This window comes from Bufo bufo, chromosome 2 (genome assembly GCF_905171765.1).
Source record: "Bufo bufo chromosome 2, aBufBuf1.1, whole genome shotgun sequence".
Taxonomy (NCBI): Eukaryota; Metazoa; Chordata; class Amphibia; order Anura; family Bufonidae; genus Bufo; species Bufo bufo.
Genome location: NC_053390.1, coordinates 341,524,795 through 341,538,340, shown reverse-complemented (window position 1 = coordinate 341,538,340; position 13,546 = coordinate 341,524,795). Strand labels below are relative to the sequence as shown.

At 39.7% G+C, this 13,546-nt stretch overlaps 1 protein-coding gene across 3 annotated transcripts in view; it reads left to right on the top strand.

Annotated features, from left to right (window-relative positions):
- Positions 1-13,546, top strand: part of PCSK5 (proprotein convertase subtilisin/kexin type 5) — a 468,004-nt gene that overhangs the window by 241,320 nt on the left and 213,138 nt on the right. For all 3 annotated transcript variants that reach the window (XM_040417061.1, XM_040417063.1, XM_040417062.1), the window contains exon 10: positions 7,546-7,649. In XM_040417061.1, coding sequence (XP_040272995.1) covers positions 7,546-7,649 — 104 coding nt within the window. The remainder of the gene's footprint in view (positions 1-7,545; positions 7,650-13,546) is intronic.

Below are 13,546 nucleotides of genomic sequence, written 5' to 3'. Positions count from 1 at the left end.
GTGAAATCCTTATGCCATCCATTTTTTTTTTTTGCGGATTCATTGTAACAATGCCTAAAACGGACAAGAATAGGACATGTTATATTTTTTTTGCTGGGCTACGTAACGGACATACGGATGCGGATAGCACACAGTGTGCTGTCCGCATTTATGGCGGACCCATTGAAATCAATGGGTCTGCATCCTATCCGCAAAAAAACGGAACGGACACAGAAACAAAATACGTTTGTGTGCATGAGGCCTTAAACCTACTTTTGAAATAGGATTATTTTTTCTTCCTGTTTCTTCATACTATATTCACTCTGTGCCATTCACTAGTCTGCTAATATACATTATATTCTGTAAAGTGCCGCTGGATAAAACTGGCATTTTATATGACTTATCATTTCTAATTGTCCCTAATAGCGCAAGCAGTGTAGGATAAAAACACATTTTTACTCCCTCTGGCTGAGCTGCATTCTTGACTATGGGTGTCCGTGTACTAGAACTGCAAGTCGTGACTTGAATTACATATCTTAGTGTTCTACATAGAGATTAATAGATTTTGTAGAGGTACAGAACTGTGAATATTATAAATAATTGTCTGCCCATTATCTTCCATTTGCAGTCCACATTGGCCCATGTGCAGGGTTGGTGGTATAATTAAAATATCAAAAGCTTTATTGGCTAATCCACCTTTTTCTATGAATATTTTCCTACTCTTGTCACAATGGGAATAGGTCTTTCTATTATTGCGCCTTGCGATCCTATTATAGAAAAACTATTAGTACAAAAACATGCATTTATATGGAAATTAGGATATTATATACACTTATACAGTGTATATATTACATCTCAAATAGAAGCAAAATGACCTGCTTTTTGCAATAATATTTGCATTCCCTAGCTTTAACAAAAAAGTCATTTCCTACACAGAGGGCCTGCTGGGAATTGTATCATTCCAAGTGAGCGTCATTTGCTAGAGGATTATATTATGATTGTAGATTGCCAGCTCTTCGGTGCTTATTCCTTCTTACGTGTGCTTATCCTTCTATTGTCTCACTTATAACTTTTATATAGATGCTTCATACAGTATCTGTTATTATTATTTTATCTGATGTGTAGTGAATTCCAGAGTATAGGAGATGCAGAAGAAAGACAAAACTCTTAGGCCTCTTTCACACGGGCGTCATGTTTTTGGCCCGGTGCGTCGCGAGAAAATGTGCGATTTTTCCGTGCGAGTGCAAAACATTTTAATGCATTTTGCACACGCGTGAGAAAAATCGGCATGTTTGGTACCCAAACCCTAACTTCTTCACAGAAGTTCGGGTTTGGGTTAGGTGTTGTGTAGATTGTATTATTTCCCCTTATAACATGGTTATGAGGGAAAATAATAGCATTCTTAATACAGAATGCTTAGTACAATAGGGCTGGACGGGTTAAAATAAATAAATAAATAATTTAACTCACCTTAATCCACTTGTTCGCGCAGCCTGGCATCTCTTCTGCCTTCATCTGTGAGGAAAAGGACCTGTGGTGACGTCACTGCGCTCATCACATGGTCCATCACATGATCCATCACCATGGTAATATAAGGAAAAATAATAATGATCGGGCCCCCATCCCGATCGTCTCCTAGCAACCGTGCATGAAAATCGCACCGCATCCGCACTTGCTTGCGGATGCTTGCGATTTTCACGCAGCCCCATTCACTTCTATGGGGCCTGCGTTGCTTGAAAAACGCACAAAATAGAGCTTGCTGCGATTTTCACGCAACGCACAAGTGATGCATGAAAATCACTGCTCGTGTGCACAGGGTCCGGATTCAGTGCGGGTGCAATGCGTTCAGCTCACGCATTGTACCCGCACGGAAAACTCGACCGTGTGAAAGGGGCCTTAGAGACAATGATGGGCGGAGTAGAGCAGAGAAGATTTTGTGATGAGATGCCGGAAGGTATCAGGAGACTGGGATACGGATGTATGGAGAGCACAAGCTAAGGACATCCTTGTGTGTCATTGTCATAATTTTGAAATGAATTTGTTGGGCTATGGATAGCCAGTGAAGGAACTGCGAGAGAGCAGATGAACCAGTGTTGAGATAAATTAAATGGGCAGGAAAGTTGTGGATGGATGGAAGGAGTGCAAAAGTTGTAGTTTGAAGTCCACAGTGGGGCCTGATAGGTGTCATTATCACATGGTCATGATACATGTATGAATATGGTCATGATACATGTATGAAGGCCAGGAAGAATGATCAAAATAAAATAATAACACAGTTAACACAACTGCAATCACATTTTTAAAGGAAGTGTCACCAAACATTTTATCTGCCAGTTTAAACCAGATAACAGCACATACATTTATTGTCAATGGGGACAAAACTGATCAAGATGCAAAAGTATGCATCCGTTCCTTTTGTTTCATTTTGGTGCTGGACACAAAACCACTGCAAGCTGCCTTTTTACGGCGGCCCAGTCTAATCGCTGCATGGGTCCCTCGTACAGAGGGGGCCAATCCGGACTGTTTAATACTTTACATGCCGTGGACAATGGCGCCTGCCGCATGTAAAGTGGGGACAAAGGAAGCGGACTCCCATCGGCGACCCGCAAATTCGATCGCAGGGTGCCGATGTGTGTGAAGACTGGCTGGGGTCTCGTGTAGGCCCCAGACCAGCTTTGAGTAATTTCAGAATAGCATTGCAATTAAAATGCAATGCACTATAGGGATAGTGCATTGCATTTTAACCCCTTCCCAACACATGATGTAATAGTACGTCATGGCGGCAAGTGAGTTCCCGCATTTGGACGTACTATTATGTCATGGTGATCGGGCGGGCACCGAACATTGCAGGGGTCTGGCAGTCACTGATAGCCGGGCCCAGGCTTTAATAGCCGATGCCGGTGGATTAACCCCTTCTATGCTGCGGTCAGCGCTGAACGCAGCATAGAAGGTGCATGCGGCGGGTGAAGGAGCCCATCGGGTCCTCACGCTGCTGTGGCGGGAACCCAATGGGTGACAAGGCAGCCCGATGCCATGCACAGGCTGCCCAATGCATTGCACGGCATCTGGACCTGCCTTCTACGGGTGCCGAGGAGATCCAGCCCCAGACTGGGTCTCCTTGTCAACCTGTTAGTGTATTGTAATACATTTCAGAGGGGATCAGACCCCCAAAAGTTGAAGTCCCATAGTGGGAAACAAATAAAGTTAAAAAAAAAAAAAGTGTTTTTAATAGGAAAAATAGTTTCAATTAAAAAAAGAAAAAAAAAAACTTTCAACAGATTTTATAATAAAAAATTGAAAAAACACACATATTAGATATCGCTGCACCCATAACGACCGGCTCTATAAATATATCACATTATCCACCCCGTCCGATAAACACCGTAAAAAAATAAAATAAAAACGGTGTTAAAAAAAGGAATTTTTGTCAAGCGATCAAAAAGGCGTATGCCCCCCAAAAAACCATCACCTCATCCCGCAAAAAATTAGACCCAACCTAAGACAATCGGCCAAAAAATAAAAAAGCTATGGCTCTCAGACTATGGAGACAATAAAACATAATTTTTTTGTTTTCTAAAATGCTATTATTGTGTAAAACTTAAATAAATAAGGAAAAGTATACGTATTAGGTATTGCCATTTCCGTAACGACCTGCGATATCTCCTATATAAAAATATCACATGATCTAACCCCTCAGGTGAACACTGTAAAAATAAATAAATAAAAACTGTACCAAAACAACCAATTTTTTGGTCACCTTGCCCCATAAAATGTAGTATTGAATGATCAAAAAAAATCATATGTACCCAAAAATGGTACCAAAATAGACGTTAAATCTTCCTGCTAAAAAATGAGCCCCTGCACAAGACAATCGGCGGAAAAATAAAAATAAATATGGCGTTCAGAAAATGTAGACACAGAAACATAATTTTTTTTCAAAAATACTTTATTATGTAAAACTGAAACAAACAAACAAAGAAAGTAGACATATTTGATATAATTGCATCCGTAACAACCTGCTCTATAAAAATAGCACATGATCTACCCTGTCAGATTAACGTTATAAAAAGACAAAAAATAAAAACAGCCATTTTTTGGTTACCTTTCCTCACAAAAAACGTAATATAGAGCAACTAAAAATCATATGTACCCCAAAAGGGTACCAATAAAACTGACACCTTATCCCGTAGTTTCCCAAATTGGGTCACTTTTGGGAGTTTCTACTGTAGGGGACTTCAAATGGGACATGGTGTCTAAAAACCAGTCCAGCAAAATCTGCCTTCCAAAAACCATATGGTGCTCCTTTTCTTCTTCTGTGGTTTACAACAACATATGGGGTGTTTTTGTAAACCGTAGAATTAGAGTAATAAATGTAGAGTTTTGTTTGGCTGTTAACCCTCGACATGTTAAAGAAAAAAAAATGATTAAAATTGAAAATTTGCCCAAAAAGTGAAATTTTGAAATTTCTTCTCCATTTTCCTTTAATTCTTGTGGAACACCTAAAGGGTTAACAAAGTTTGTAAAATCAGTTTTGAGTAACTTGGGTATAGTTTCTACAATGGGGGTCATTTATGGGGGTTTCTACTATGTAAGCCCCACAAAGTGACTTCAGAACTGAACTGGTCCTTAAAAAGTAGGTTTTTAAAATTTTCCTTTAAAAGTCTTTTAACATCCTAAAAAAATAAAATGACATTTACATAATGATCCCAACATAAAATAGACATATGGGGAATGTTAAGTAATAAATATTTTATGAGGTGTCACTTTCTGTTTTAAAAGCAATCAAAATACTGTCTGTTATAGTCCCCTTGTGGGACTCTTAAGTGGTAAAAAAAAGGAAAAAAAAAACACATTTATGACATTTTTTTTCATTGAAAATACGCTTTTCAATAAAAAAATAAAATAAAAATCTGCCCCATATGTTTGGTAATGCCGCGTCTGTAACGACCCGGACTACATAAATATCACGTAAATTATACTGTATGGTGCTACGAAAAAAAACAAAAAACATAATAACAAGCGATCAAAAAGCATAATTTACTCCAAAGTTATACAAATAAAAAATACAAGTTGTCCCGCAAAAATCAAGCCCTCACACAACTCCATAGAAAGAAAAATAAAAAAGTTATGGGTCTTGGGAAGCGGCAATGCAAAAACAATTTTTTCCTTTTAAAAAAAGCGGGTTTTATTGCAAAAAAGTAGAAAAACGTAAAAAAAACTATATATATTTGGTATCACTGTAATCATACTGACCAAGAGAATAAAGATATTATGTTAATTATACAGAAAAATGAACGCCGTAAAATTTATAACGTAAAAACACAGTGGCAGAATTGCTGTTTTTCTCATCTCCCTCCCAGAAAGAGTTAATAAAAGCTAATCAGAAAGTTATGTGTACCTCAAAATTGCGCCATTAAAAACAACAACTTTTCCCGCAAAAAACAAGCTCTCATACAGCTATATATACTGAAAAATAAAAAAGTTATAGTTCTTGGAAGGCGACGATGAAAAAAGGAAGAAAAATGCTTGGTCAGTAAGACCCAAAACAGGCTGGTCACTAAGGAGTTAAACAATAGGTCATTTTCCGATGACACATTCCCTTTAATTAGAGATGAGCGAATTGACTTTGGATGAAACAAAGTCGATTCGCATAAAACTTTGTTTCAATGCTGTACGGAGCGAGCGCACCGTACAGTATCAACACTGTATTGAGTGAGTGCTCCGTAAGTATTAGAATATATTGGCTCTGATGAGACAAAGTTATTACTTCGCAAAGTCTCGCGAGACTTTGCATAATAACTTCAGAAATTGATTTACACTGTAAAAAAACATTTCCCGAACTCGGGTTCGGTTCCAAGTGGTACCTTGACACCTAACCCGAGTTCGGGAAATGTTTTTTTTACAGTATAAATCAATTTCTGAAGTTATTATGCGAAGTCTCGCGAGACTTTGAAAAGTAATAACTTCGTCTCATCGGAGCCAATATATTCTAATACTTACGGAGCACTCACTCAATACAGTGTTGAAACAAAGTTTTATGTGAATCGACTTCGGATGTTTCATCCAAAGTCGATTCGCTCATCCCTACCTTTAATCAGAGGAATTTCCTTCTGGTCTTGTGAAAGCTGCCATGTTAGCTTTACACATAAACATGTAACTGCTGAAGAAGAACCTAGCGTCAGGCACGGTAAACACTTTATCAGGCATATACAATATGGAGAACCATAGGACTATGTTCTTGTACAATTTCCAAGTAGACTTACTTTGTTTAGACAGCAGAGAAACACCAAGGTTTACATGTGGAAGATATTTACTTGTACGAAACAGGTCTTACTGTGGATTAAAAGTGCAGTCCTATTAAGATTAATGACATGAATTGGCAGATGTAGCGTACTCTATTAATCTTTTTAAGCTAAACTTTTAACTTTTCCTGTTTCATAAGGAAGCTATCAAATTCCAGTTAATCATTTCAGTTGGAGACATTAACAGTTATGCATGGCCATGGATCAGGTCATTTAGGAATGGTTTGTTTCTGCAAAAACATATAAATCACTCTCTCCATCTGATGAATGATGTGATGTGTTATGGGACTGGGTGGTAAATTATTACTTACAAACCGCTTATATATCAGCTACACGTGTAGGAAACACAAATTACACTAGAGCTGAAATTATAATCAACCACATGTCAACTATTGTTATCTACAAAAATATTGTGTAGGTTTATTCTTTTTGATATATTAGTTCTGCGCTTCTCAACCAATGGCTTTGGAGTCATATGTGGCTATTAAAAATAATTTATATGGCTCCCTAGCTGTTGCCAAATGGATGTTATGTACCAGCAGCATCATGGATAACCTTATTGAGGTTGGCACTAGGCTAAGAATTATTGGGGTCATTTATTAAGATCAGTGTTTTAGACACCGGTCTTAATACCCCTGCGCTGGTGAAGGTTGAGCCGTCGCTATGTAGAGGCGCCGGCCTCTACGTAACTTAGGCGCATCCATTGTCTGTCTAAATCTACGATAGCTCCCTTGCTGGCGTAGATTTAGATCATTTTGTACGTCTAAAACAGGCATAGAAAATTATAAATGAGACGGGCCTGCTGGCTTTCCCCCTTCCCTACCCCCTTAATAGACCTGGCATGAGCAACCGAATCTGCGACAGATATATACCAAAAACCCCCTGTATCTCAGTCTCATAGCTCCTTGATAAGCCACTTGGCATGATAGTAAAACTGTCTCTCTTCTGCAACTTACTAACTTACTAATTTAGTTTGTATTATTAATAACTAACTTTTCCTTCTACTTAAAGGGGTTTATGAGATTAGAATAAAGGACCTACTGTTTTCCAAAAACTCCACCAGTGCCTGGTATTGGAGATCAGCCCCATTCTCCTCAATGGGGACCTTTATTTCTAATGTCATACAACCCCTTGTGACTCTACGTTACCAGTGACTTATAAGCTAAAAGAATAGGTTGTGGGCCTCAGTAGCTTAGTATAGTTATAAGTGAGACAAGAATCATGACCAAATACATAACTAAATTGCTATGAATTTTTCTTACAGTCCATTCTTAACTTGGAGAGATGTACAGCATATCATTGTTAGGACGTCTCGCCAAAGACACCTAAATGCCCCTGACTGGAAGACAAATGCTGCAGGCCACAAGGGTAGGCGATTACTATTTCATTTATTTGTATTGCTACTTTGTATTACATCTTGTAATGTTTCTGCATTTTCAACCTAAAAAAATCAACAAGAATGAAAAGGCAGAGGTCTATAAAACACCACATAATTACATATTCACCTGGCATTTAAAGGGGTTGTCACTTCAGCAAATGACATCTACGATGTAGATAAAGTTAATACGAGCCACTTTGTAATGTATTGTGAATGTCCATATTGCCTCCTTTGCTGGTTGGATTCATTTTTCCATCAAATTATACACTTCTCATTTCCATGATTATGACCACCCTGCAATCAATCAGTGGTGGCCGTGCTTGCACACTATAGGAAAAAGTCCCTGCGTCTCTGGTGGCTGAGACCGCGGGAGATTTAAAGAGAACTTGTCACATCTCCAGACATGAGCAAAAACGAACACAATGCAACAGCACTCTGCAAACACAAATAAAGTAAATAAAATATACCATTACTCACTATATGCTAAACACACTATAGAAAATGTACTATGTACTAATATTACTTTATAAATGTGAGCTTCTTAGCAAATACATTTTGTACAGAATTATTTGTGCCTGTCCGCCAACGACAAGGCGATCTGTAGGACAGAAACCTACACTAAATACTACCTCTGCTGGAGCCATACTGGTCTTCATTAAATTCAGGGAATGCAGGTTCCACATGCATGCTGAGCCTACACTATATTATACCTCTTTTGGTGCCACAATGGCCTCTATTAAATTCAGGGAATGCAGGCTCCACATGCATGCTGTGTATCTCTGTATTTGGGATGTGCTGACTAACCCTCATTTTTTTATTTGCAGTCTGCATCGGAGGTGTGGCTGATTCCATTAGTTGTGAACTCCTAATTAACCTGTCTGTCCCATAGACTGATTTTAATTAGTACAAGTATAAAGCTGAAGCCTGTTGTCCTTGTACTCATTGGAGGCCACTGTGTAATATACAGTGGGCTAAGCATGCATGTGGAACCTGCATTCCCTGAATTGAATAGAGACAAGTATGGCACCAGCAGAGGTAGTATTTATTGTAGGTTCCTGTCCTAAACAGATGACCTTGATGCTGGCGGCCAGGCACTAATTATTTTGTACAAAATGTATTTGACAAGAATCTCATATTTATAATGTAGCATTAGCATTACTACATTTTCTATAGTGAGTATGGCACGATTGTATTTATTTATTTGTGTTTGCAGAGAGATGTTGTTTTGTATTTGTTTTTGTTTTTGCTTGTGCGTTTCAGCTATGGCGACATGCACCTGCACTGGGATGTGCTGACTAACCCCCATTTTTTTTCTTCACATCTCCAGACATTTCTGTTTTAGTAACTGCTTGTATTCCCCATGTAATAACAATTCTGGAGCTTCTATTCTTATGACTCCATGTTGTTGCTTTTCTTTATTATTCCTACTAGAAGTTTATGAACGTATTGCCAGCAGTCTGCAATAAAGGTCCATCTGTGTGTTACTAGTAGTGGTGTGTCCCTTCATAGTCTAACACTGGCAGCACTGATTGGACAGAGCCAGACTGTGCAGTGACACACCCGAAACTGGTAACACCCAGCTGGACCTTCATTACATACTACTGTTAATTCAATTCAAGAGCTTCTGGCAGGAACAATAGAGGATGGCACATGTCGGGAGAGGTAATAGGCCCTCTTTAATGGCTAATTAATATCATGAGATAAGGAAAAAGTCACTTTCCTTCACATCTTACTATAAGAGCCTGAGCTGCAGTACCAGACTCAGCCACATGGACGAGAGCCGCAATGTGTTCAGTGAATAAACGTTGCTGCCCTTCTTTTTACAGATCAGTGAAGGTACAGAGATAATAGCCACCATTATTAGAGCCCCTGTAATGACAGCTTGTCATAATGGTCTTTCATCTATAACTTAAGTGCTTTCGTTGAAATTGCCACCTCACTAGTAGAATGTGTCTTAATGTATCTTCAATATATCACGTTTATCATGATGATTCCAACTTGTATGCATGATGAGGGCTTAGTGAACTGAAATTTTAAGGGATCAAACAAAACGTGGCAAAGGAATACAGTTTCATGTGCTATGAGCAGGGAAGGCAACAGAGAGAACGGTAAGAGTCATTTTGATGCAGTGTGGTAGAATAAATGGCTCGGCATGGTAATATACATAACTACTCCTGAAGTCCACTTGATACACTGCCTAAGAAGACAAATCATGTGACAAAACTCTCGCTAAAGCGAGTCACACATCAGTCTGACAGGCTCGATTCTCACTAATTGGTACCATATATATCCTCATACTATCAGCGTAAGTGATCTTTTACTATCATTATAACAGCTCTAATAGCAAATCACACAACTGTATCTCCATCAGAAGGAAAAACTGTTCTACTGAGATAAAGTAAAGAGCTTTGATTATTCTTTCCCTGCAAAACTGCAGCGTCTACAGGTGTAACGGTGAAATGAGACTTGTAGTCCAGAGGAATGCACTGAGTTTCATGTTGTGTACTTGTACTGTGGTCATGCTGTGATTTTAATCATAGTCTTGAGGGTACATTGATGTAATTTGCTGGAGTAGGGGGTACTTGGCTAGTGTTAGACTTTGTTCACACTGGTCTAGGCTCTGCACGAAGAGGCCGCCACAGCCATCTTGATTGAAGATCTCGCGCAGTAACGTCATCACGTCGCTGCGCTTCAATGAAGATGGCCACGGCGTTCTCTACATGATCAAATGGATAAGTTGAGTATTATTTTTTTTTTTACTGGATAAACCCCTGAAAGCCCTCAATGTTAATCTGAGATGATGCAATCATGAGGGGTTCAATGACAGGGGGCGGCACCATCGCCATTCCCCGTCATTGCGCCCACTGGATACAAAGAAATGCACTTTAAGACAAAGTAATTTGTCACAAAACAAATTTCTGTGCGAAATTCCACAAAGCAGCCGAATAGAATTTTCCATAATTTCCCTCATCTCTAATCAAAGACATGGCTGTGGGGCCCAACAGCTAAGGGACCTAATTTCTACTCAGACATAAGGTGCATTTAGTAATGACTAGAGATGAGTGAATTTTTCAAAAATTAGAATCGCCGGTTCGCCTAATTTTTTGGGAAAAATTAGTTTCGATCCGAATTTATTCGTGGCGAATTATGTAAAAAAAACCTGCTATTTCCTGGCTGCAGAGAGCCTTTATAGTGGTGTAGAAAACTGTGCCTTGCAGTAACACGCATAGGGAGTCTGCTGTGGTAGTGAAATAATACTGTGAGTCCGTATGACATGCAGATGACAGGCGTCGCACTTAGAATCACTGCACACTTTACTAATTTGTGCAGTCACGGGGACACTCCTTTTACACTGTTGTCAGCTGATTCCACATAGATGTCTACAGAACCTGCTCTATTAAACGCTTATACAAGTAGAGCCCCCGGACAGAGTGGAGAGGGTGTCAGCGGTAAGTTTGTGTTGATGTCACTGATTAATTTGCCCTTCCTCTGATCCGTCAGAACAATAACCCCAAAAAAACTGATCCTGTCTGTGAAGCATACAGTCGGTCATCATTTGCTCAATAATCCATCAGTATTGCTAATGGCATAAAAAAAAGAGATGACTCGTGAATTGAATATTTGCATTTTTTCTGTGTTTTGTACCCACTCCTGCTTTTGGCTACCAAATCACAAGCCAATACTCATGGGACCATACAGGCCGAACAGCTGCTACACAGACAGAATCCGTTGTGCGTCTCATTTTTCCTTCCTTCTGACAGATCATAAGAAAGATCAAATAAATGATGATGTCAGCCAGGCCGAAAGCCAAAATAGTGGACCAGTCATGAAGTGAGGAGGGTGGGAGCAGCATGAGAAGTCCACAGAGTGGCCCTATAACATAGAAGTGAGGTACATAGAAGTGAGGTGGAAGCAGCATGAAGAGACCACAGAGTGGCATGACAACGAGAGATTGTGGAGGTGGCAGCAGCATAAGGAGGTGACAGAGTAGCACGATGACAAGAGATTGTTGAGGTGGCAGCAGCATGAGGAGGCCACAGAGTGGCACGACGACGAGAGATTGTGGAGGTGGCAGCAGCATGAGGAGGCCACAGAGTAGCACAACGACGAGAGATTGCGAAGTTCGTCAAGATTCAAACCATAACTACCAGCCCCTGGTCTCTGCATCCGTGAAAACATCACGCGTTCCCAGTCATCATGGATGGGAAGGAGGACATCCTGTGTTGCACGGACATCTCAGAAATAAACCGCTGCTCCCGACAGAAACTCCTGCTAAAGTCAGGGGGGCTGCCGGGGTGAAAATGTAGGTATGTCCGGGTTCAGCTCTGAACCCGGACAACCCCTTTAAGAAGCTGTGAAATGATTCCTTCATATCCTTTCCCTACACTTATAAATTGTTTTTTCAGTTTTTTTTTCACAATGAGGTTTTTCCAATTGCTGTCCCTAGCGCCTTCACACTTCTGTCCCTGCACTCAGAACGCTGGAAAATGTCTGACTCTAAGATGGTCGCCGTATTTATAGGGCTGTGACATCACAGGGCTGGCTGGCTGCTGATTGGCTGCATCATGCTTGTCAGTCTCAGTGATCCCGCCTTCCCATACCTACTTTCTCCATGTCCTCACACGTGCAGCAGTCATTTTAGGAAAATTGTGATTCATTACCACGAATCGAATTCGGATCGAATTCCACTTCATCAGCTTCGATTCGCTCATCTCTTGTAATGTCTATGAAAGAGGGTGAGTAAAGCTGAATGCAGTCCTGTGCATTTTCCCTTTCTGTGGCAGCACTTTTTGCATAATTCCTGTAGTATAATGTTATGTGTACATTATGCCAGCATGTGACATCATTCTAGTTTTTTTTTTCCTTTGCTGTGAGGTCAAAGGTACATGGGGGCATTTTTTTGTATAATGTGCTGTATATAATCACTGCACACATCACTGTGTGCACCCTGTACTGTGACATTACTGTGCACATTATCTCACTATCTTGACATCCCTGTGTGCACCCTGTACTGTGACTTCACTGTGCACACTATTCTCCCATTGTGGCATCATTGGGAGTATTATTCCCATGCTATGACATCACTGTGAGCATTATCTCCGTACTGTAACATCATTATGAGCAGTATCTTTGTACTGTAACATCACAGTGAGAATTTTTTTCTGTACTATGATACCACTATGAGAATTATCCCGTTACTTGGACACCACTGTGATCATTATTCCCTTACCAAAATAATCATTAAACTTTCCATATTCTGAATGTGCTACTGAAGTGGTATTGGTGGAGGTGGGCCAGTTCCAAGTATTTCTATAGGGCCAGATAGTTACTTAATTATGCCCCTGACCTATAGATTCCCATTGTAAAAAAGGTACACATTAAACACATAGGGGGAGATTTATCAAACTGGTGTAAGGTAGAACTGGCTTAGTTGCCCATAGCAACCAATCAGACTCAACCTTTTATTTTCCAAAGGAGCTGTGAAAAATGAAAGGTAGAATCTGATTGGTTGTTATGGGCAACTAAGCCAGTTCTACCTTACACCAGTTTGATAAATCGCCCCCATACTTTTTATTGGGCATCACTATGGAATATACAGTATACTACACTACATTACTATTTTACTCCAACCAAAGGAACATTCTTTAGATGTCGGTCTGCTTATTGTAGCCCTATGGATATATTAAGCTTGTAAATCATGGATTTTCTAGGTGTAGGGCTAAACGTACATCACAATCATAGCCTAAAGACAGCACAGGTATGGACATGTCTCTGGATATAGCTAAAGCAACCAAAATTAAATCATCCTTTGCTGGCCACATTCAGTGCACATTACCAAGTTACTACTTTTTTATTTTATGACTACACAGCTTTTGTTATAAAATGC